The sequence below is a fragment of the Rhinolophus sinicus genome, linkage group LG09, assembly GCF_036562045.2.
Source record: "Rhinolophus sinicus isolate RSC01 linkage group LG09, ASM3656204v1, whole genome shotgun sequence".
Classification (NCBI taxonomy): Eukaryota; Metazoa; Chordata; class Mammalia; order Chiroptera; family Rhinolophidae; genus Rhinolophus; species Rhinolophus sinicus.
Genome location: NC_133758.1, coordinates 8,205,875 through 8,232,014, shown reverse-complemented (window position 1 = coordinate 8,232,014; position 26,140 = coordinate 8,205,875). Strand labels below are relative to the sequence as shown.

General features: G+C 34.3%; 1 protein-coding gene across 4 annotated transcripts in view; it reads left to right on the top strand.

Annotated features, from left to right (window-relative positions):
* CDH7 (cadherin 7) overlaps positions 1–3,815 on the top strand; it is a 128,199-nt gene extending 124,384 nt beyond the window's left edge. For 3 of the 4 annotated variants that reach the window (XM_019729337.2, XM_074339864.1, XM_074339866.1), the window contains one exon: positions 2,675–3,815. In XM_019729337.2, coding sequence (XP_019584896.1) covers positions 2,675–3,168 — 494 coding nt within the window. In that variant the 3' untranslated portion in view covers positions 3,169–3,815. Of the gene's footprint in view, positions 1–608; positions 732–2,674 lie in introns of those variants that run through there. The other variant, XM_074339865.1, reaches the window with a different exon arrangement.
* Positions 3,816–26,140: the final 22,325 nt, after the last annotated feature.

The following is a 26,140-nucleotide window of genomic DNA, read 5'->3' as shown; positions in this document are numbered from 1 at the left end:
GAAATAAATTGAAGGTGATACAAATAACAGGAAGGATATATTGTGCTCATGGATCAGAGGAATTAACATTGTTAAAGTCGTCATAATACCGAAAGCCAGATAGGGATTCAATTCAATCACTATCAAAATACCAATGACATTTTTCACAGAACTAGAACAAATAATTCTAAAATTTATATGGAACCGCAAAAGGCCCTGAATGTCCAGAGCAGTATTGAGAAAGAAGAACAAAGTTGGAACTAGCATCTACCTGATATCAAACTATACTACAAGGCTGTAGTAATCTAAACAGCATGCTAGTGGCATAAAACAGACACACAGATCAATGGAACAGAATAGAGAGCCCAGAAATAAACCCACACCTATATGGTCAATCAATCTATGACAAAGTGGGCAAGGATATACAATAGGGTAAAGACAGTCTCTTCAATAAATGGTGTTGGGAAAACTGAAGAGATACCTGCAAAAGAATGAAACTGGATTGCTTTCTTATACCATATACAGGAATAAACTCAAAATCAAAATAGATTAAAAAGAAGAAAACATAGGCAGTAAACACTGACATAATCTTAGCAATATTTTTGTTTTTTTTGAATATGTCTCCTCAGGCAATGGAAACAAAAGAAAAAATAAATGAGACTACATCAAACTAAATTTTTTGCACAGCAAAGAAAAGCATCAACAAAAATGAAAAGACAACCTACAGAATGGGAGAAGATATTTGCCAATGATACATCCAATAAGGGGTAAATATCCAAAGTATGTAAGGAACTCACACAATACCAAAAAATAAACAATATGATTAAAAAACAGGCAGAGGACCTGAATAGACATTTCTCCAAAGAGGACATACCGATGCCAAAAGACATTTGAAAAGATGCTCAGCATCACTGATCATCAGAGAAATGCAAATTGAAAACACAGTGTGGTATATTACCTCACACCTGTCAGAATAACCATCATCAATAAATCAACAAACATTTGCTAGGATGTGGAGAAAAGGGAACCCTTGTGCATTATTGGTGGGATTGTAAATTGGTGTAGTCACTATGGAAGACAGTATGGATGTTCCTCAAAAAATTAAAAATAGAACTACCTGATGACCCAGCAATCCCACTTCCGGGTATTTACCTGACACACTAATTTGAAAAGATATATGCACCCGTATATTTGTTTCAGCATTATTTACAATAGCCAAGATATGGAAGGAGCCTAAGGACCCATCGATAGACAAATGGATAAATAAGAGGTGGTACATACTCATATATACAATGGAATATTAAACATAAGAATGAATGAAATTTTGCCATTTGTGACAATGTGATGGACCTAGAGGGTATTATGCTAAGTAAAATAAGTCAGCTGCAGAAAGACAAATGCTATTTGATCTCTCTTACACATGGAATCTAAAAAGCAAAATAAATGCACAAACAGAGACAAACTCATATCTATGATGAAGAAATTGATGATTGCCAGATGCGAGGGGATTGGGGGATAAGTGTGAAAGGTGAAGGGATTAAGAAGTACAAATTGCCAGTTATAAAAATAGTTGTGGGGATGCAAAGTATTGCACAAGGAATACAGTCAGTAAGATTGTAGTAACTATGTGTGGTGTCACATACACAATTACTAGACTTAATGTGGTATTCACTTTGTAAGATGTATAAATGTGTAATCACTATGCTGTACACACGAAACTAACATAATATTGCTTGTCAACTGTAATTGAAAATTTTTTTTTAAATTTAAAAAATCCATTAAAGATAATTCATTAATTTATATATCTTTAAATTTCAAAATTTAAAAACATCTATTCTGCTGCATTTTGACTTAATCAAGGTGCCATGAAATCTAATGTTCCCCTTTCAGCTTGCACTCACAGAAGAGCCTGCTCCTTATTCATGTGTATAGCGAGGGTCCTTGATCTTTTTTACTCTGGTGCAAACATGTGCTTTATTATCTAATTATTGATGTCGATATGGGAAAGAAAATTCCTAACATTGAAGGGATGTTTGATTTCTTAAATCTATATTTAGCTAATGCTGAAAATCTCACAACCTATATTATCTCTCCTGGTATAATACATAAAGACCAAGTTTAATATTTCATACTAAATGTGGGACTCAATTTATTACAGAGACGCTTTTAATCTCTGTATGTGGCCTGACACGCTGAGTTTGCTTTAACAGCTGAGTTTCATAGACAAGCACGAGGCATTTCTTCAAAGAACCCGACCAAATGCTGTAATCCATTTCCTTCTGAAATTGCAGTTGCTAAATTATACCCAAAACATTTATGAATGTCGCTTTGCCTTTCCAGCAATTAAGGAGTTCAAAAAAATCCCTTTGTGTGTCATAGCTTTGAAATTATTATGTTTATCCTGAACTGGCCCTTCCATTTACTCTATCAAATACTGTGGTGGGTACGTTGACGAGGGAGGCAATCAATTCTGCACAGGTGTGGAAAACGATTTCTTTTGATGTAATAAAGCATTCTATTTTAAAGTAGCAGTTTTAACACATCTGCCGTTGTGAATTCCCATGTAAGCTGGCAGCCAATTCGTTTCCTTGTAAAGGGCAGAAAATCTGAGTCCACATCAGAGGCCTCCTGGGGGCGTGACGGGGGACAGTCAGGGACCTTGCTGACCCCTTCCCTTTGCTTCTCATTGTTTCAGTGTTGATCCTCCTGATCGTCACCATGAGACGACGGAAAAAAGAGCCCCTCATTTTCGACGAAGAGAGAGACATCCGAGAAAATATCGTGCGCTACGACGACGAGGGTGGAGGCGAAGAAGACACGGAAGCCTTTGACATGGCGGCCCTGAGAAACCTCAACGTCATCAGAGACACCAAGACCCGGAGGGACGTGACGCCCGAAATTCAGTTCTTGAGTCGACCGACTTTTAAAAGCATCCCGGATAATGTCATTTTCCGGGAGTTTATCTGGGAAAGACTGAAGGAAGCGGACGTGGACCCCTGTGCGCCCCCCTATGACTCCCTGCAGACATACGCCTTTGAAGGCAATGGCTCGGTGGCGGAGTCCCTCAGCTCCCTGGAGTCCATCAGCTCAAACTCTGATCAGAACTACGACTACCTAAGTGACTGGGGGCCCCGTTTCAAACGACTTGCAGACATGTATGGCACCGGCCAGGAGAGCTTGTACTCATAGCCTTGGAACGTTCCTTGGAAATGGACTGAAGACCGAGTAAAAGCAAAAAAAACACTACACGCAGAACCCAAGAACTCCACTTACTAGAGAAAATGGTTGTAAATATAGCTCCATTTTTAACTGTTTAGGTTTCTGCCTTGGTGAAGCATATGTTCATTAGATGTATCCAAGGGATCACACTGACCACAGACTCTGAGCATTTGAAGGCTTTTTTGATAAAAAGAAATGCTCAGTGGTTTGTGAATAGATAGCAACTCTCAGATACCTGCAAAGGCACCTAACCTCTATGAGAAAGTAGTGCCTGATGTCGTCAGTGAACCAAGGGTGCCCCGTACATACCTTCATGGTACTGCCAGTGAGAAGAATAGAACACAATGTGCCACTGAAAAGTCCTGCAACTTCTTGCATATTAAAACTTGGGACAGATTGAATTTATAGTGATGCTTTTAGCTTGTTAGATTAGAGAATCCAGCAGAATTTTATTGCTATGGGTTAGGAAGTATATTTTATTTAGCAATATATAAATTCTTAGAAAATCCTCCCCAATCCTCCAATACAAGCCACTAAAATTTGGTTTAAGGCAACATAAACCATTGTTTAGCAAATAAATGTGAAGTATTCCAAATAAAAAGGTAAATCATTCTTAATGTGTGCAATCGTTTTGAGATGCTTGTGTAGGTATGAAAAAAAGTTGCTGTCTATTCGTTGATGCTTTTTATTATCTCTTCTGATTTGTACAGGAGAATATATGTAAGTTCTTTTTTTTTATTTGACACATAGTGTTATATTTATTTTGGAGCTCCAATCTCCACTAAATTCAGGTCCATCTTATTGCCTCATAGTTATCAAGCTCGTCAGAACATGCTGATTTTTCTCCACTCTGAGCTACACAAAGGCAATGAAACATGGGAATGGAGGGAAAATAGTAGAGCACTTGAGTCCTGTTGCAATTCATATCTCAGAAAGGAGCACAGCTATAGGGACATAGAAGTCATTTGAGCCACTGGAATGTACAAAACATCGGAATAAAATATTTGTATTTTAGAAAGATTTCAGAGAGAATGAGATGTTCTTTGATGCAAGATTTATTTTTCAAGGTCACAAGTACTATATGCCTCAAAGACTTTTGAGAATTTGTTCTACCCCAACCTCTTTTGCTGTAAACATATTGAGTAAAAGACTGACTTTTAAAAATATATCTTAAACAACATAATGTTATAAATTTCAAAACCCATCTTTAAATTCTGATGCAGATATGCTCCTCAAGAATAAACCTTGCAATGTATAATTTCTATACTGGTTTAGATGTGCCAAAATGAGAAGAGAAATTTCAAATGATTACGTGTGTTTAAGCTTGAGATGTGCTTCTTTAAAAAGAATTTTATGACTAAAGTAATATTTCTACCTATAAGTTTCCCCCCCAAAAAAAAAAAAATAGTTTAATGTGCATATATGCAAGGATGAATGGAATTTTTCTTTTTTTATTCTTTTAAAAAGAATTGTAGGGTTCCTAATCTATAGATGGTGGACACTATAGAAAATTGTGTTCTAAAACTGCTTCCTCCTGAAAGACAAATGATAGAACTAGAATATCAATATTTTGATGACAGTAGGAGAAACTATGTAGCAGTCTGTAAACTTGCAGCCCACCTTTAGAAATGAAGTATGTGAAAGTGGCCTTCAGATTCATCAAAGTAATTGAATAAATTTGATCATCTGCGAACAGTCCTTTCATTTGAATAAAGTTTTGTAGACATTGTTTCATGACTAAATAGATATGCTTCCTGCAGTATGAATATATATATGAAAAACCAATTTCATAACAGAGATACTGTTCATTACTTTTAGTCACATAAATAAGTTTTTCAAATTAAAAACAAAACAAAACAGTATACTTATATCCTTTTCAAGAAAGTCACTATGTGGTGCAGGAATTATGTAGGTATTGAGTCAGGAAGGTGCTGAGACAACAGTTTTGTAATAATCCTCTTGTTGTCTGCAAGACGATAAAATACTTTAGAACATTTGGGTTATGATGTCAAAACTGCTGATTGTTGCACATATCACTTAATGGAGGTTTGGATGTATTTTAGAAAAGAAATACCACATTATTCACCTTGCTTTTTCTCCTTTTAAAGAATATATTTTCTTGGCTTTTGTTTGTTTTTTCTGTTTGGTTTTTCGTTTCTTCATATTGGTAGTAATATATTGGGAAAAGACTCAAATTATTAAATAAAGATTTGAAATTCTTGCATATACCTAAATGCCATTTTATATGTGGAAGATTATATATCAATGCAGTATTGAACTTAATTCAATGGTATTTTTAAAAAATGCTTGATGTGACTGGAAGAATTTCCCTAACATAGGTGAAATTTATATGAAGTACTCTAGTTAAGCTTAATTGTAATGATGGTGAATTTGTTATTTTAGCTTTCTTTTCTTTTCAGAAATCCAATGCTACATATGGCTATCTGGTGTAATAGTTGAGAGATAGGCTATGTTTTAAAACCAGAAACTAGAACTGTTGATTGATTAAAAAGAAAAAAAAATGTCAAAAGTTCCTACAAAAATATTTAAACAAATACCTACCATGTTTCCCCAAAAACAAGAACAGGTGTTATACTAAGGTTTTCTCCAAAAGACGCATTAGGGCTTATGTTCAGGGGATGCCATCCTGAAAAATCATACTAGGGCTTATTTTCCAGTTAGGTCTTATTTTCAGGGAAACACAGTACTATCTGGTCACTAAAATTCAGTGGTGTCCAGAGCCAGCTAGAACCAATTCCCAAGAACCAATGATGCCATCTCTTCCAACTCCAGTTCTAGAGATGCCATTTTGTTATATTTAGTTATATATTGAAGTCAGCCATGGTAGTTATATTTAGACCAGTGTGGAAATCAGCAAACACTACTTTTTTTTTTCCTTCGGGAGAACCAGTTGTTAAATTTTTACCCAACCAGAGTCAGTTCTCCTTCCATCACCGTATAGATGATGTATTGCAGAATTGTACACTTGAAATCTATGTAACTTTACTAACAATTATCACCCCAATAAACTTAAAAAAAAATACCAATGCTCCCCTGCTTAAATTACTTTATAAAAGGAAACCTCATGATTGTAAATACAGTATGAATGAATAGAATATGAAATAATGAAATGAAAGGAATTTATGCTCTTTCTTACAACTAGTTATATATGCCTGTGGTGGTGATTTCCTGGTATCAAATCCTTGGAGCTATGAGTAGAAAGGAAAAGGATTGATGCACTTCAATATGGGAAGCAATGGCTTAATAATTTCAAGTCCAGACAATAGTGAAGAAATATATTTACATATTTTCCATTTGTCAATATGGGGACACCATTAGAAACTCAAGGTACACAAAATAATGCATGTATTGAACAACTTAACTTCTTCAAGAAAAAAACATTTGCATTTCACTTGTTACTGTCCACGTCACAGACATACGTCCAAGCCCCTATTTTGAAATGTTACTGCATAATTTTAAGGCAGCATAACAAATACGAAAACTAAATCTTACGCAGAAAGTGAACTTTAACGGATCAAGCCTAAATTGTCATTCTGGGTTCACAAATTGGTCTCTAAATTGAAGTGATATTCGAAGTTCAGATGCAGACCAAAGTTAGGAGGGAGACAACAAGAAAAGATTTGCTAGGGGAAGGCAGTGAGTAGATCAATTACCTAGATGAAGCCAGGAATTGTTTCCCTTTGATATGAATCGTGGTTAGATAACTACAAGATAGACAGGAAGTAATAATGTTGAGGTAATGATAGCTGCCTTTTCACTCTGCCCTCTGAGAATGTTTTAAATTATTTTAACTTCATGCACAATTACATTGGATGATGAGTAGGCTTCAGAAATTATTTTCATGTAAATGGTGTAGTTATACAAAGTATGAGTGTTATTTGTGTGATTGCCCACATGTCCAAAGAAACTTACATGCAGATGGTCTTAGCATTCAAATATAAAATCTACAGGAGCTCAAAAGGCATTAAGATAAATATATTGGAAGAGACAGAAAACACTAGTTCAAATATTTTAAAATTTTTAAACACTAGTTGCAAATATTGGTTTTCAAATTTCCAATTTTTACATCTGTTGACTCATAAACTCTTAATTACCATAATTGTGTCTGAATCACTATTTAAACGTTTATTTACAATTGATCTAATTAAAATTGAATAAAAAGCTTCATTTTTTAACTCTTTCTGATCTGGAGGCAGCTGGAAGCATGTGAAATGTTTTTGATAATAGGTAAGGAAATATTTTCTGTTAATCTATGTTTCTCTGATATTAAAATGTAAGTTATTGTTACATTAATGATAATGTATAGTGTGTGTGTATATGAGAATATATGCAAGTGTGACATGGAAAACTAATGCAATGCTTGCTGACTAATCATCATCATCATCAAAAGAGGAAGAAAGGAGTAATAGCATTTACATTTTGAACGTAATTGAAATTGTTTCAGAGGAGTGGGATAAGCCCTTAAGAAAAATGGGAGTTATCTGAGGTTGTGATTTGGCAGGCATTGTAAAGTATGATTCCAGGGGTAATTTTTCAGGCAAAAACAAGACAGCCAGCATGTGTGACATTCTGACCCTTTTTCATTGATATGCTAACTTGTACTGGCTCAGAGTTTAACTGAAAAGTGGGGGGGGGGAGAGAGAGAGAGAGAGAGAGAGAGATTGGGGTGCCTTGGGAAGTATGTCTGAAGCGACCTTTAAAATATTGTCTAGTATTACCTTGTTAGTGCCAATATACTATTATCATTTGGCAGGTGCCTGATAGGCAATAAGACTAGAAAATTTGACACTAACTGAAGGGAACAATATTTTATTTGCTTCAATAATCTAATTTAATTTAAATCAGAAGGATTTTGGTGCTAAAGGGAGAGCACTTAGCTGAACTATCTGGATAATTGCCTCATTTTATTTTTATTGTGTGTACGCAATCTAATTGTTACACAATGTGGAGTGTGAAGTATTGATTTTGGTGTGTCCTGGGCTCTGGCCTTTTGAGTATCAGTGTGGTGTAAGAGTACCCGTAGTCTGTGGTAATATACTCTGGATCAGAGGCCAAGTCCAGCATCTCTTGGCGGGGCCCTGGATGCCATTATAACTCTCTGAACCTTTAGAGCTCCACGATTAAAATTGAGTTAAGTACTATCCTGTCTGTTTTAGAGACCTGTGAAATGATTAAATGGCAATGTTGTGTAAACTGTAAACACTGTAAAAATACATGACGTTATTATGGGAAATTATGGAAATTATGTAATAAGGTTGATTATATTTATTATATGGTAAACACAGATCATTTCTGGTTTTGGAAATACACATTAAGGAAAAAAAAAAACCCAAACAATTATTATTCTAAATTGGGAAAGAACATTCAAAGAAACAATTGGGGTAATTAATTGAAGCCACTACCAAAAAACAGCTATTTTATCAGGCTTTTAAAGGTTGGAGTCTAACCCAGACTAATTAAATCATTAATAAGAATTAAGGATATCAGCATGGCCAAGGGATTACAAGTGAAAAACAATTCTTTCCCACGCATGATGACTGAGTGGAAGTTGAAGGCCTTTAGATGATTTTAGCCTCGTTACAACTCACAAATACACTGGAATGGAGAACACAATTAATGAGTACAAGCTAGGTGATCTTGCAGACATCCAGAGGAAATAAAGAAAATGAGGTTCTAGAGAATTTAATAATTTTGTCAGTCCTGAGTGGCGTATGTGTAATTAATAATTCATGCACTTCAAAGAATTAGAGTACATTAATATTGACTTTACATGAAAGCTATCCTGTTCCCTTGTTTTGATAATTCAAAAGCACTTCCAATATCTCACAGTAGCTTAACTTAGCCTTTTGTAAATGAAAAAGCCATTGGAGATTAAAAACTAATATACACAGGATAGTGCTGCTTTGTCAGTGATTGCCTACTCATAAAATGAAAGTTAATAAGCCCTTCGACTCAACTTTACCTATTAGTTATCTGGTTATTTCAAGTTCATGTGAACAAGCATTGCAAACAAATACATTAATAACTACATAAGTACTGAGAATGTTGAGAAGTACAACATACACTCAGAACGTTAACTCTTACATTATCATTGCATTAATTAATGAGATTATGCTAATGGTTTATATTTTTATAGGCAGGGAAATCATATGATTTACTACCTTAGTGCTTCATGCTTATTTTATTGTACATATAAACATTACTTTTTTTTTGGTATGTCAAGATCTGCAATATGTGGCATGTGGAACATGACCAGTACTTCAAAAGTAATCAACTTTTTAAAACAACAGATCAAATAACTATATAGGATTCATTTTATCTATAATAATAATTTTAAATGCAAAAAGTGAAAGGGAAAATAACTCTTGTACAAGTTTATACTATATTTTGTATTATATTTGGCTTCAAATTGTATATATTAAATATATATTGAGCTTATATATGTATATATCAAGCCTACACACACACACACACACACACACACACACACACACAGGTTAAATGTTAAAGTGAAGCAATGGCTTTTAACATTTTGTTTTTATTTTTAAACATGATTATAGCTATTGGATCCAACCTCTAAAATTAAATTACGTGGGCATGCTGAAAAAATGCTGCACATTTGTAAAGTTGTTATTTGCTATAGAGTTCATAATTTCTCAAAATTTAGAGCAATTCATGTAAGTCAACCACACAGCATCACTTTCAATGAAACTATTAGTGCATATTCATGAGGCTCTATTATAACTAACTGTATAAAAAGAATTGAATCCATTTTTTCCTGCAATGCTTTTACTTATGTTAAGAGTCACTTGAATAAATAGATATAAAAGAGTTTCAAAAATGCTTATTCAATTGACCACAAAGTTGATCCTGAAAATCTAGTTTCAGTTAGGCTTGGAAATGAGACATTAAGGAAGAACTTGAAGTCTGAATGTATTCAGAACCTGAAGAGATCATTTTTGTTCGGCTCAAGCACTGCCTTTCAAGCAGATAGGCTCCTATAGTATTAAGTATTTGAGATATTTGGGGGCAGACATAGGAAATAAGTACCAATTCAGAACTACGTAAGTGTATAGCTCTACACAAAGTACCCGATGGATATGAATTAAGTCAGAAACCAGGCGGTGATGTAAAAAAAAAAGCTCAGTTTTGCCATGTTTTCTTGATGTGTGCTTTTCCGTGTGAAGGGAGGGAGGGAGGGAGGGAGGGAGGGAGGGAGGGAGGGAGGGAGGGAGGGAGGGAGGGAGGGAGGGAGGGAGGGAGGGGAAAAAATATTATTGCAGATAAAGTTGTTATAAAAGAAAATAATTTCCCAAATTCTTGATAACTCAAAAGAGTTGAGATACAACAATGCAACTTCTATAACCTGGTAACGCCGACCAGACTTCTGATTTACACCTCCTGACCACTGGATACAGAAAATGAGCCCTATTGTAATGAAAGTTTGATGTTTTCTTCCAGGTGAATGATTTTTATATATGATTATCTTAATAAAAATGTTCCACAGCTATGCGATTTTCACTTTAAGGACAATCTAATGTAATATGTGATTTCAATTTTCTTACAAGTGTACAAATTGCGCAAGGAAGGTGTTGTTAATACTTTTTTCAAAGGAGAAAGAAATGAAGACAAGGATACTTGTAACTTATCCAAGAAAACATATGAAGTGGTAGAGATGAAGAAGAAAACCCTTAAGATATTTTGCCTGATATTGTGTGTGTGTGTGTTTCTTTTATTATAGACCCTCAAAATTGGTATTCTGCTTAAAGAGAATAAGAAGGAAGTTGAAACTCATTTCAAAATCGGACTCTCCAATTTTAAATTAGACCTTAGTTTCATAGCAAAGAGTGTGAGACTTCTTTATTCTTAAAAAAATTCTAATTGAGAAAACGGCACTAAATTATATTTCAAAGTAGTGAGAAAACATAAATATTTAGTTTGCCAATAATCTGACACTTCATCACTATGTTCTGATCCTTGTCTAGTCTCTCTGAGAGGGTTCATTGTTCCAAGAATAGGCAATATCATAGCAATATGGTAGACTAGATATTCTGAAGGTCACCCTCTCTGCAGATTCCTATAGTTTTTACTACCTTGTCTCACAAGAGTGTAAGGAAAATCACAACAAGATTTACACCTTTGCAAAAAGAAAGAAAAATAATTTAAGAAGAGAAAAAGCAGAATACCATGAAGATGAACTGTAAACCATCAGGGACAGGAAGTTGCCCGGTGGGCAGCTGTCAACCCAGTGCTGAGCTTGAGGAAGAGAGCACAGGACCTGCATTAAGCCAGGTGCTAATATCATTTGAGGCTAGTTGAGCTGCTAGCTCCCAGATTATTTCAATCAAATATGAATGAACAATTTCAATCAAATATGAATGACATAAAGGAGACAAACCACTTGAGTGTGACGGTTCACAGAAACTCCCAAGAACTTCAAATATTGTAATTATCAAAAACATAAAAAGAAAAGCCATGTATAAAATAAGAAAACAAAGATGGACTAAAACATGAATATTATAATGAATGAGGGGGTATACTTGCAAATGACCCACATCTTACATTTAGAAATGAATAATGTAATCTTTGAAGCTAAAAATTCAACGGAGAGACTATAGACTATGTTTGACACGGCATAAGAGAGACTTGGTAAACTAAAAGATAGATTGAAAGAAATTACCGAGGCTGAGGAATAGATTAAAAACAACAAAAAAAAAATACATGCTAGAGCTTAAAGGACAAGGAAAAAAATGTGAAGCTCTAACATGTCTTTACCTATTGTGATCGCTTTTACTTAGAATTTAAGTAGAATGTGTCATTGCCTGATTTGACTCCTATCTTTGAATGATAGTTTAACTTTGCCCAAAGCCACCTATGCCCCTCACTTTACAGCAAGCTGTACTGATGCTGTACTACAGAGCTTGATTTATTCAGCTCAGTAATCCATTCAACAAACACTGTTATAAATGTATGAAGCCTCAATTCTATTGAAAATAAATTGTGTACATTCATCAAAATTCATAGCATACCTAAGAAAAGTGAGCAGGATGTTTAAGCAATTTGAATTAAACTCAGATAATTAAATATAGGCTCTGTGTTTTAATTTATCTTTCTCTCTAGAGTGTTAGGATTATTTCATCTGTGATTCCTGAAGATCAAAATGAAGCCCTAAATTGTTCCTCTGATAGGAAAGGGGTTTATCTAGATTAGACAGAAAGGATACAATATAATAAGGACATAATTCAAGATGGTGGTTATTTCTCTCCCAAGTGCACTCTCTCCAGTTCCTTAGCCACCCCAGATCCTGTCATGAATGTGTTCTACAGCCAGAAAATGCAGCCAGTTGAGGACTGGGTCCTTCTGCAGTTCTCAGGTGATGTCAGTGACCAATTCTAACCTACACCGTTTCTCAGGGGGCTTAGATGTTTTTGTCTATAAATTTCATTAAGATGGCAGAACTGTGTTTTGCCACTTCACAATTTGGGAGTAAAGAGGATTTGTTCAGTACTGTATTAAGGCAAAGATTTATTTATTTTTCTTTTGAGCATCAGAAGAGGATCAGAGGTGAGTATGGTGTTACTAGTACTTGGTCTCGTAAGAATTTAACAAGGGCACGTTTTGATGACATACACAGATCCCTTAACCAGTGAGACATATTATGACTACACACATACAAAACAGTTTTATTTGTATGTGGTTCCTGGATTACCTAAATCAAAGGAAGCCATTCTTACTAAGTAATGACATTCTTGTTAAGAAAGTTTATTTCTGCAGACTTCATAATGTACCCTGAATTAAAATTTCTGGCAGGGGGAGCCCTTACATTTCAGGACATCATCTAAAATGTCAAGAGCTGCCATAGGGGAGTGAAAACAGGCACCCCCATCAGACTGTCCACCATGGAGACCAGCAGATAAAATTCTTTACGTGTTAGTACGAAAACTATCCATGGATCCAACTGATCTCTGCATTGGGAAAGGAAAGTCTTATAATCGTCAGTGATTTTTAAGCATTTAAATTGTCTTTTGCAATTTAAATATTAAAATAAATACTAATAGTATGGATTATAGATAGAGAATTAAAAAAAAATCCATGAGTTCATGTTGGTATAAGTGAATACAAAATTAAATTAGGGGTAAATAAAAGTACTTTCTTGCAATAGAATGAGAACAAGTAAGTACTAAAGGGATAATGAAGCTAGGAAGTTTTCAGTGATATTAAAACTAGTGTGTAATGTTTGATGATAAACATATTATTTATATACTCGCAAGATTCCATCTCACAGCCTAATTTCAAAGGGAAAAGAATAGCTTTAAAGTGGAGAAATCGGGTAGACGCTGCCTTAATCAGCTAATTAATCACCAACATTAGGACAAACTGTTATCAAATGTCTCTTGATATGAGGCACTGAGAAGGATATATCACTTTTGTGACATTCCTAATGGATTGTGCACCATCTATTTCTAATCAGGAAGACACACAGTATAAACCCAAACTGAGAAATATTCTCCAAAATAATGAGCCTGTATATTTTTTGTAAATGGTAAAATCAAGATTTTTAAAAGCTAAAGAATGTTCTACATTAAGGAAAAATAAAGAGATATAAATGCATATACTTTCAGTTAGAAGGCTTTTTTTTTTTTTTCCTTCCAAATACTTTTATGAAACTACTAACTGAAGGCCAATTTAGCCTCTGCCAGACCACAAGGTGACATCCCCTTTATCTATTTGGTGAATAACAAAAGGAATCTTTGATTATGGTAGAAACAGAATATTAAAGAGATAACATTATCTTAGTAGTCAAGATAAATTTAAATAGGTAATTAAATAAAACATAGTAAGAGACTTGCCCATGGCAATGCTACTGCAGACAATGCAGATGTGAGTATAGTTTCTACCCCAAGCTGCTGCCAAGCACGCCTTCCTTTTTCTATATGACACTGTATTTTTTGTTATAAAATTCGAAAAAGATGCTTCATAAGGTATTATATTCACCAAGAGAATGTGAGTTGGCAATAGCTAATTTTCCTACAATCCCATTAGTTTTCAAATGTGTCTATAAAATTGGTAACGGACATTATCACTTTTTTCCCCCATGATGGGAATGACAGGGTATCTGATCGGATCAGTATAGATTCACTTACTGGCAACCTTCATATTCATTTAAGATTAGAATTTTCTTTAGAAAATGTTAACTGTGGAACTATACCTGCTGTAACAAAACTTATGATGTGATTTTTAAGTGGTCTATTTATCATTCATTGTATGTACTTGTTAAGAAAATAATAAATGTCTTACTGGTTTGAGTCATTGCTAAGTAGGTGTTCGATTTTTTGCTGTCAAACACTTTCCTGATAGAGCCAGAATATGAGTGAAACATTTTGTACATTAAAATGTTTAAAGAAATTTAAATTATATCTAATAAGAGAGTAAAATTGACAAAGTATGCTCTAACAAAATAACATAAAATGGGGGTCCTGTACTTTATCCTCTTTAATGGCTGGCAAAATATACAATATAATTACAATTTTGTATGCAATTAGTACTATTAATATCTTCAAATGTCTTTCCAGGAAGAGGTTTAAATTATGTCTTAACTCTTGATTATATTATCAATCTGTATAATGCACTCAATGCCTTTATCTTCCTTTTATGCATATGCCTTCTAGATAAGATTAAGATACCCCAACGGAGAATTACCCTCCTGTTCTGACAGCGACTAATTTATAGCAGAGTTCTGCTTTCTTGAACTCTTCCCCAAATCATCTAACATAAATCCTAAGTTTTTTCTAACACCCTCTTACTGAGATTCTCAACAACTCTGCATTGTTTGTTCTCCTTTGTTGTATTGTGTGATTAAACACGATTTTGGTGAATTATAGGTCCATTACTGGTAGTCTTTCAACTCTAGGGCATTGACAGTAGTAATAGTGCAGATAATGATGGAGAAATGAGAATGTGGGGTCAAGGGATTTTTTTCAGATATGGGACTGTAGTTCAGTATTTTAAGCTGATAAAAGGGAGACAATTTCTGAAGCTACAGTTCTGAGGTGAGAGGAGAAGAGGTTAAGGACAGAAGGGTTGCCCTTAGCTTGGGCAAAAGGCAGTCCATCAATAGTGATAGGAGGGTAGATGGGTCTAGGGAATCTTAAAAGACCAGGTCTACTGAGTGAAAATTCTTTCTCAAATCTATAAAAGTACAAAAATCAGACTTCTAAAAGAAATGCTTCCTGTTAGGGATGTTATTGACCCTGGCATTCTAAACACATAAAACTTGTTGAAAGAAAGAAAACATTATGTGAGAATTTTATTAATAAAGTACCGTGTTTCCCCGAAAATAAGGCCTAGCTGGATCATCAGCTCTAATGCATCATTTGGAGCAAAAATTAATATAAGACCCTTATTTTACTATAAGACCAGGTCAATATAATATAATATAATATAATTAACATAATATTTTATATATATATATATATATATATATATATATATATACACACACACATATATATATATATATATATATATATATATATATATATATATATATATATATGAGACTGGGTCTTATATTAATTTTTGCTCCAAAAGACGCATTAGAGCTGATGGTCCAGCTAGGTCTTATTTTTGGAGAAACAGGATATTTGGGGCTAGCCATGGTCTGAAGTGGTCCAAATCCATCTAATTCAGAAGCAAAGCATTAAGACAAAGAAAAGTTCTTAGAGCTGCCTAAAAGCTGCACAGCAAGAGCTGAGCTCTACCCAGGAGAAGTGTCTGTTAAGATATAACAGGGCATTTAACCGCATGGATCTACACTCTTTGGAAATGCGTTCCATGGGAAGTATTAGTGATAGAGCCCTTTTTACTTTAAAACATGCTGTTCAAAGATTTCCTTTGCTTCTCAAAGAATTTTGCATTGCTTTACAGGAAACACCCACAGAGAAATAAGTTACTTTGTGTGATATTACATTGCATTTTACAGTCAAGGACATAGTAAGGATTTGTGAATTGTATGAAAATTAAAACATTCCTTTTTTTCCCAAGAACAAACAAAAGGTTGAACAATGTGTTTCTGTTCTGCCATACCCATTGCCCTGCCAAGCCTAGAGATAATGGCAAAAGTATTAAGAAGACGTATTGGAAACTTCTTGATAATTATTCATTCGTTTATTCTTTGTATGCATAGAGAAAATAGAGCTCCAGTAGTTAACTAGGTTGCAACATGGGAATAAAGAAAAAATATTTAATAATTTCAAACCCTTTAGGATACTGTTTTCAAGGAAAAATAATATTTTCTAAACTACAGAAAATTACTTTTCTGAAAAATAATTAAATTAAAAATAAGAAATACCACTTGAAGAAAGAAGAAAAGACAACTTAAGAAGTTATTTTAAATATTTAATATTGAGAATTAGGTTTATTTTCCAGCTTGCAAATATTGAAGAGTCAATGTTGTTCCTGTTTTTTATTCAGACTATGCAAACTCGTAGGATTTGGAAAGTTTTTAAATGTTTGAAACACCACCAGAATTACTCATGAGAGAAAAGAAGATGGATGTCAAATAAGCATCTCTTTATGCGTGTATGTATCTATGTATTTTGCCATGATATCAAAATGAATTCCAAGAATCAATTCTGAATAACAAGCAATGGGATAGTTTGCAAGCCAACAGATTATTGTCCCTTTGCAAATTGTTAGCATTATTATTTATATTTCAGGGAAAATCAAGCAAACTCGTGCCCCTTTTTAATGAAACCAGTCACATGAGTGTAAAGGGCATTTGTGAACAAAATTGGTTAAAGAATCCCTAAAGATATCTTCTCATTTTCTTATTCCTAGGAAAGAAATTCATTAAACAGATTCCATGAAATTGATTTTATATCATTAAGGATTTTTTTTTATCTTTAGAGGTAAACTTTTTATATTAGAGTGAAAAGATCTTACATGAATAGTTGTTTTCCTTTCTTTTTAAAAAAAAATTATTAAATTTCTTGGGGTGACATTGGTTAGTAAAATTATATATGTTTAAGTGTAAATTTCTATAATACATCATCTATATATTGCATTATGTGTTCACCACCCAGAGTCAGTTCTTCTTCCATCACCACATATTTGATCCCGTTTACCCTCATCTACTAGCCCCCTCCCCCCTTACCCTCTGGTAACCACTAAACTATTGTCCGTGTTTTAGTTTTTGTTTGTCTTGTTCCTTTATTGCTTTCAGTTTTATGTCCCACGTATCAGTGAAATCATATGGTTCTCAACTTCTTTTGTCTGATTTATTCCACTTAGCATAATAATCTCAAGGTCCATCCATGTTGTCACAAATGGCACTATTTTATCTAATCTTATGGCCCAGCAATAGTCCATTGTGTATATATACCACATCTTCTTTATCCAATCATCTATTGAAGGACACTTTGGTTGTTCCCATGTCTTGGCCACTCTGAATAATGTTGCAATGAACATAGGAGTACATATATCTTTACAGATAAATGTTTTCACATTTTTTGAGTAAATACCCAGAAAGAAGGATTGCTGGGTCATATAGTGTTGAAGAGATTGTGGAGAAAAAGGAACCCTCATACACTGCTGTGGAAATGTAAACTGGTGCAGCCACTATGGACAACAGTATGGAGGTTCCTCAAAAAATTATGAATACTTGTTTTTCTAGGTGCTTCTCTACATTAATACAAAAGAAATTCCTCTACTTTTATTTTTCAAGTTGGCTTTGAAGCTGTGGTTCTGGCTCACTTTTGACGACTTTTGTTCTGTATAAAGTGCGTACTGGTTCAAGTAGTATATTCATTATCTTTGTGCAGAGCAACAGGATGTAATTCAGAGGTTCATATAATAGAGCTTCTAAAAATACATTAATATTTCTTTGTGTATTTCTGCAGGTATCCTTGGTCCTTGACCTTCAATTTCTAAATGTTCTATTGTGGTTTTCCAAGCTTTGTATTTAAAGCTAAAATCAAATCAAATAACTTAATTTTTAATTGTATATCATTTGCTAGCAACAGAAAGCCATTGAATACTATGTTTATATAGTCCCAGTGTCATGATTCTAGAGTTTGTGCCACAACCTCTGAACGGCTCAGAAATAGGACGTTGTGTTGACAATTGCCTGTATTCACTGGAGAACTGTTAACTTAGATTTATTAAATTTAGTGCATTTTGGAAAATGTAAAGTTGAACACAAGAGACTAATATATAAATTGTGTTCTACAAGCAAATAAATCCAGCTCTTTTGAGCCTCTAAAATAAGCATAAAATACACAGAGGGATGAAAAGAGACCATTTTGAGGGCAATTGCTAGTTTTCCAAGGCTGCCTGGCCCTTAAGCAACTTGAAAATATATGGTGGTTTACTTGACTCTTGATTATTTTGCTCTGTCTTGTGCTCTTTCACTTTTTATATGAGAATTTTTCACTCCAGTTAGTGAAGAGCTAAGTTACTTTGAAATAAGTTTGATATACGGTACATATTATAAAAGGGGTTAAGGAGGAACTGAGTTAGATGCATAAGGCAAATTGTATTCTGAAAACTGTGCTTGAATTTTGATGGTGTAATATCAATATATCAGATTATTATGTAGAATAAATCTACATCAACCTGAAGAATAATGACAAATATTCTACAGAATAATAGTTCAGAAGTAATCAGATAGTCTATTATTTGGAGTGGAAAACTAGGTTTTTCAGATTAGGGGTATATCTACTAAGTATATTTCAATTCTGGATGGAATATCTTAAAATTCATTTGTCCATGCAAATTCTTTAGTTTTCTGACAATCACCGTAATAACATTTAACTATTTAGATGTAGTGTGAAACATAAATGCACAGTAAACATACGGAGTACTTTTCTTCTGTTGTTTTGTTTGGCCGGTTGGTTGTTTTTTGTTGGTTTTATTTATTTATTTATTTTTGTCAAGATAATTGTAAGACAACGAAAAGAAAAACCCAGAGAGGTTACAAGTTACACAACAATCTTTCCAAACGCAAATAGACACGTATATATCAACTGAGTCACACATACCCACAACACAAAGAAAAGTGAAATATTGCAAAGTGTGAACTTCTGAATCTTGGGGATTTTCTACGAATGCATGTGGGAGAGTTTAAAGTCCTTATTTCAATTTAAAAAAAATTCTGTTTTGTAGTTATTTCAGGTGAAAGAGTAAATCTAGTCTGTTATTCCATCTTGGCCAGTAGAAGTTCTTATCTGAACAATTAAATTTTTAGCCTTCTTGCAATGAATCCATGAACAGTTTACCTACACAGCAGTCATTTAGACTTAAGCATTTCAATACTTTTTTTGTTTCTTATACACTTCTCAGTCTTGCCATCAAAAGGGTCCCAGGGTCCATAACTTCTACACATGTTATTCTGTTTTTATCATACTGATTCAATTTCTCACACTTGAGTTATAAATAAATTAATCTGGGATTTCTACACTTATTCTGACCTTCTCTGTCACTAGAAACATGGAACTTACCCTCTACTACTGCTGGAGTTGTTAAATTGTACATTTTTACTGTATCTGTACACATTTCCCATTTGCCAGCTTTGGATCTATTCAAAGAACTATCATTAACATTTGTTTCAAGTCATTGATTATCTTCTCTAATTACTGCAGTTGAATAATATAGTGTTTTCCATAGTTGAATGTATTCTCATATGGCCTTAGGAAAATGATTGGGAATTAATAATTAGCATCCATAGCTAATCTGTTTATGGTCCACCCCAACATAGGGAGACAATGTATATTTACTGGGTCCATTGGTGCTGCCAAATATATTGAAAACTCTTTCCCTATTCACTTTAAGTGATGCTTTCACACTGCAGGACTATACAGAAAGGGAGATGGGTGATTCTGATTAAATTAATTCATAACTACAACCTCAAACTATAAAAGCTATCATCACAAGTAACAAGAAAAGAGGAATATAGTGGTAAAAGAAAATCAACTAGAAGCTTCCTAATTATAAATTGTTTAGATTTTTAAATTGTATTTCCCACGGTGAGCTACACATTAAGTGTGTCCTGGACCGTAAACATTATCTGTCTTCTTTGGGTCTAGTTTCTAGATAATTAAACCAGGATTGCCGTATTTGGTCAAAGGGAATTTCCTTTTTTTTTTTTTTTTTTTTTTTTGCATTCATCTTTTTGTTGAATAAATTATAGTAGTTCACCTCAAAACAATAAACTTAGCAAATTAATATTTTTCCCTTAATGAACCATGTATATTTTGTTCTAATCTATCACTGTCTTCTATTTTAACAGAGATAAATTGAGAAAGTCTTATCTCATCAGGTCCCATCACATTGATCATGGTCAAATATATATGAGGCAGAAACCTGCTTACTGTGTGAGTCTGACCTATTTCCTATATTTTACCATTTTTATCTCCCACTAAGGAGATGTCTGATGTGGGTGACTCATATAAGAAACCACAGAACAAACACCAAAATATGTCAGGTTATGAGGTTTAAAAAAATCCCAGAGAGGGCTGAAATAAATGTCATTGATGTTTTGGCTTTATTCTGTTTTATTATTTTTTGCATGATGACTAAAGGGTGAGTAGAATAACACTTGGTTTCTGGGTTTCCTGCATTTCAGTGTTTCAGCCTCAGTTTAATTTAAACAGATTAGGACTAGCTTAGATTTGAGAGTCGACTCAGCCAGAAAGACTTATCGGCGTGGTCAGCTCAAAGAATTCTTAGAAGATATATCCATATTATAAAATGCCTTCACCTGATGGTGAAGTCTTTTGAAATAACTACATTGTGAATTATTCATTACAATGAAATTGTATTTTCTAGTATGGGTTCACAATTACTTTGATATGTCTGGTAAATGTTATGATGTATATTACAGAATATTCTGGTGGCTAAACACCTTTCTGTATAGCAGTGGTCCTTAAAGTATGGTCACTCAGGGGAAGCAACAGCTTCTGCTGGGAACTTGTTAGTGATCCAGTTCTTGCTCCAGCCCAACTCACCCAGCATCTTGTTCCCAGACCTAATGTATCAGAAACTCAGAGAGTGAGGCCCAACAATCTTTTAACAAGCCCTCCAGGTGATTCTGAGCAAGTTAAAGTTTGAGAGCTACTGTTATGAATCATCTTACTTTGTTACTCCAAAAGTTTGGGACTGCCATAAAGTGATGTACCCAGGAAAATGTCTATCATTTATTCATTACATTTATTCAAATAGTAGTCTTGTGAGTCTGTTCAACTAATACCTGCACAAAACTCCTTGTATCAAACCAATTTAAGGATACGGGCAAAACAGAGCTTGATAAGAATGAAACTGGATGATATTAAATTTAGGATAGGCATTTGATAACATAGCACAATATCATGGTTTGTAAAATAAGTTTACATAGTTTCTTTTTAATTAAGCAAAAATGGGCTAGTAATTATGATACTTTTTCCTCCTAAATTTAATTCCTTCCTTGCCTTAACCTTCTTATCAGCCTTTACTGTGTGCATTTAAATATTGTTCTAGAAATCACTCTAAAAGTGACAACTGTTCAATTTAAAATAATGCATGTGATAATATACATATGCCCTGAATGATGACAACATATAAAAGAAAGTTATCCAGTGATGGTGACAAAGCTAAATTTTTCTATAAAAATTTCCTTTTTATAGCGTGCATTGAAGTCATTTTAACGACCTATTGAATCCCTCCATCTTTTCTTTACCTGCCAACCATAGTTTATATCTGGTCCTTTCACTGTTTGGAAAACAAGAATCTCAAAGAATCCAATTCAATATACTGTAATAAAATGGTAAAGTCAGTATAGTTGATTCTAATATTTATCAGCTTTCCATATACGGAGAAACGATAGCTATATAAATCGGTACTCTGATCGATTCCTCTGAGTATCCCCTTAGATACAAGGCATAAGCATGAATCTAAAAAGATAATAGTAGGAGTTAAGCCATGTTTGAGGTACTTCAAGGATAAACAGATGTGAATTAATCTTGGCAGCTGGCTAATCATTTCCAGCACCACAGAGCATCCAGTTTTCTATTTGAATGTACCTCCGTAGTCCTGTCTGTATATAACTAACACAAGGCAATATATAGGAAAATCGCTAGGCTTTGCCACAAAGCAGAATTTTCAACAGCAGTATAACTCTGGTGTTCCTTCCTTATCTCATTATGCCACTCATTTTGAAAAGTATTTGTTTTGAAGCTTACATTAAAGGAAGTTGGAGACAGGCCATTCTTCAAGGGACCAAATCCTTAGAGCATGCATGACCCAACACATGCACGTGACAAAGTGGCAGAGATGGTGGATGAAAACAGAAGTAGAAGGAGGTGAGGACATTTAGAATCAGATAAACTTGGAATCCTTGTTCTGGCATTCCCTTATTTTATTCTTTAGACTATTAAATCAGTCTCTCTCAGTCTGGTTCTTCATCTGTAAATTAAATGGTTACCGTGAGATTTAATTTATGTTGTTTTTTCTCCTTCCTATAACCCTCAGTACCTCCTGCAGTGAGTTTATGTGCTGTCAATAAAAGCAGTTTACTTGTAAGACTGTGATCTGTGCATTTCCATTAGTCATTGTTTTCTTTGAGGCAATTATTTTAATTTCTCACTCTCTTACGTTGGTGCTGTTATGGTTCTGCAGTTGTAATACGTTTTTACTGTATTCTCTAATGCTATTCTCATAGAACAGAAGCTAACTTTGAACATCTCTTCAGTATTAAATATTTAATGGTGTTTGAATACTAACTTTTTAAGGATGTTTTAAATCATTCTGTAAATACACTAGTATAAATCATAAAGGTTTAGACTTCCAGTAGATACTAAGAAAAACAAGGAATTAAGTCCACTACAAGCTAAGTAAAGGTACATAGAAGATTTTATATGGTAAGGAGGGCAAATAGTACATTTCCATGTATATCTCTTGAGGGAAAAACTTTTTCTGCTAATTACTAGTTAACGACCATAAAGTACATTGAAAAGATGGAAGTGCTGCATATAATCCTTATAATGTCTATAACCTTGATGAGTCCTTCAAATACTATGATCATTTTTAACAACATTCAAAAACTCTTTATGCTAATATCTTGTCTTTGTCATTTACACTGCAGGGTAACTACTTCCATTTGAAAAGGGAAATAGTCACATTCTCTGAGCTCTCATCCCACCCTTAAGTCCATGCCCTCTGGTTTTCATGTTAGATTTCAGCTCACATAGTCTTTTAACTACTAAATTACCTCTACTCCTTCAAGTATGATATATAAATGACACGAGTGGATAGAGTCTCCCTTTAGTTTCCTGTTTCAAATTTAAGGCTGTCTAAATGTTGTTGAATGCTTAAGTTTCTAAAATTCCAGTCTCGTATTTTTATTTTTAATCATATATTCTCTTGACTCTGGCCAAGTGTCACATTTCCTACCTCCTCCACCTCTAAAGGCTCAAGGTCAATTCTCCTGTGTATTGCTTGGCAACACATTTTGTGTAGAACTCTCCAAAGACTGCCATTACAACATAAAATGGTAACTTAAACTCATGTACACTTTCATGGATTGGAAAAATAAATGCTTAGCATGATATCAAATATTTGTCCACATCTGTTGGTCCTCTACTATGGTATAATATGAAAATTATGGATAGGTTGTCACATTTATCTTTTTTTCATTTATGGAGGTCCAAATTAGTGAGTATGATTCATGCTGACCTTCTAACATTGCTTTGTTGTCATGGTCCCTTGGTGCTTGATTCTGTGTCTGAACTGAGCAGCAATGAATTTATAACTGAGCAGAAAAAATAGAAATGGAGCAAAGTGAAGAATGTGCTAAAGGGATGTGAATGGTTGACTGTTACCTAGTTCTGTCTCTTTAGAATTTAAACTATAAACACACATTATATTGAGCTAAACAATAATTTATAACTAGTTCTAATTTATGTCTGGGCTTGGGATTAAAATATCTGATATTATAACATTATATATGTTACATCGTCTCTGAATTATTATTGCTTCATTTAATCTAGTCATTATTACCATAGGAATTCATTAAGGGGTATATATTAATCACATTTAAGCTTATGTTTAGTAATTCAACACTAGAATTTGTTTGTGATAATTTTTGTAATCCCATGCGTCCTATAATTTAATACTTAACACTAGTGTTTTTAACTGCTCTGAGGAAAATTAAATGGAAAATAATCAGATGCAAAGTTATTGAGCAAATACTAGATTAGCACTCAAGTATTTGACCTTGATCATGGAGAAGTTTACTTTGAAATGGGGAAGTTTGATACCTCCTGAGCCATGGTTGCCAGAGATTGAAAGTACACCTGAATTTCTAAGATAGAGGCCATGAGGGGAGAAGACATCCTTCAGTTCTGTATAAGAAGAGACTTCCTCTCATTTTCTCGGATTCAACTGTACTAAAGAAGGGGCCCACAACCTCCATGGCCTCCGGGGCCTTCAAAATAATGTTTCATTTGCTCGAAACATGCTTCATATGTCTTCTGTCCCTCATTTGGTCACATCCCACACCTACTTAGGCTTCTCAGGTGGCAATGGCATTCCCACAGTGTGGGCTGTCCCATGCCAGGCTTCCGCAGGCAGTCCTGGCTCAATATGATGGCATTGTAGTCATCCTGTTTCGTAACACCGCCCATTTGTAATTACTTGTTCAATGGCGGAAAACCCGACAGGAAGATTCATGAAGGCAGAGGCAGCATTTAATTCTGACACTGTTGTTTTAACATATGGTAGACACTCAATACGTGTTTTTGGAATAAAGAATAAATAAATTCCATGTTAAATAATTTTTCGTTTAAACTATGTAAAAGTTTCGGAGAGTCTAATCAGAAAAGTGACAAATATTTTTTTTGGAAATATAACTTTATAAGAACTTGGTTTATGACAAAGTAGTCCAAATCGGTAAGACAGAATGAACTAGTAAACATCTGGGGGAAACTAGTTTGTCAGAAAGAGAAAAAATGAAACTTAATCCTTACTTTAGACTCTAGATAGATTCAAACCCAAATGTGACGAGTATTACACTATACAGGTAATGTCACTTCTGGAAGAATGTCTCTGTGCTGTATAGGGTAAAGACCGGCTAAACAAGATGCAAAACCAAAACAAAACCCTCCACAACATAAAGCTAAAAATGAATGGATTTGATGATATCAAAATTAAAGAGCTGTGTTTAAAAGGATAGAGGAGACAAGGTGAACAGATCACTGGCTGTTTGGAAGGTGATATGTGCATATGTGCGAAGTACAGGAACGTCTAATATCTAGAATATGAAACAAAGTCCTAGAACCTAATGAGAAAGGAGACAAAACCTACATTTATAAATGGGCAAACTCTAAATGATTAAAAAGAATATGAAATTTACTTCAATTACTTTTCAGTTTGCAAATGTTTGCGAAAACATAGAGATTCTTTTTTACACACTTCAGATATAAAAACAAAACAAAACAAAACAAAACAAAACACAAACAACCATGATTGATATGCCAAATATTGCTAGACATGTGGGGAAGTGGGAGCCTGGGCACTGCTGGTGGCTGCGTGGAATGGTGTCACCATTTTACAGAGCAAACTGGTAGTGTGTTGTCACATGATTTTCCTGAACCTTTCACTTTCTCCTGGAAGTAGCATTGTGTATCTATACCTTCCTCCTGTGATTTTGCAGTGCTTTTCCCTAAATAGGAGGATATACATGATCCAACTTTTATTAGGACCATAGTCATATGACTTAATTTAGCCAAGGTAATGAGTAGATTTGATACATGCAGAGGTTTTAAGTTGGCTTGCATGGCTCATGTAATCACTATGAGAAGAACACACCCAGGTAGCCATGCCGCCTTTAGCCTGATTACCTCCGTAAGAGACACGTGGAACAAACCTGAATCCAACCCACAGCCTAAAA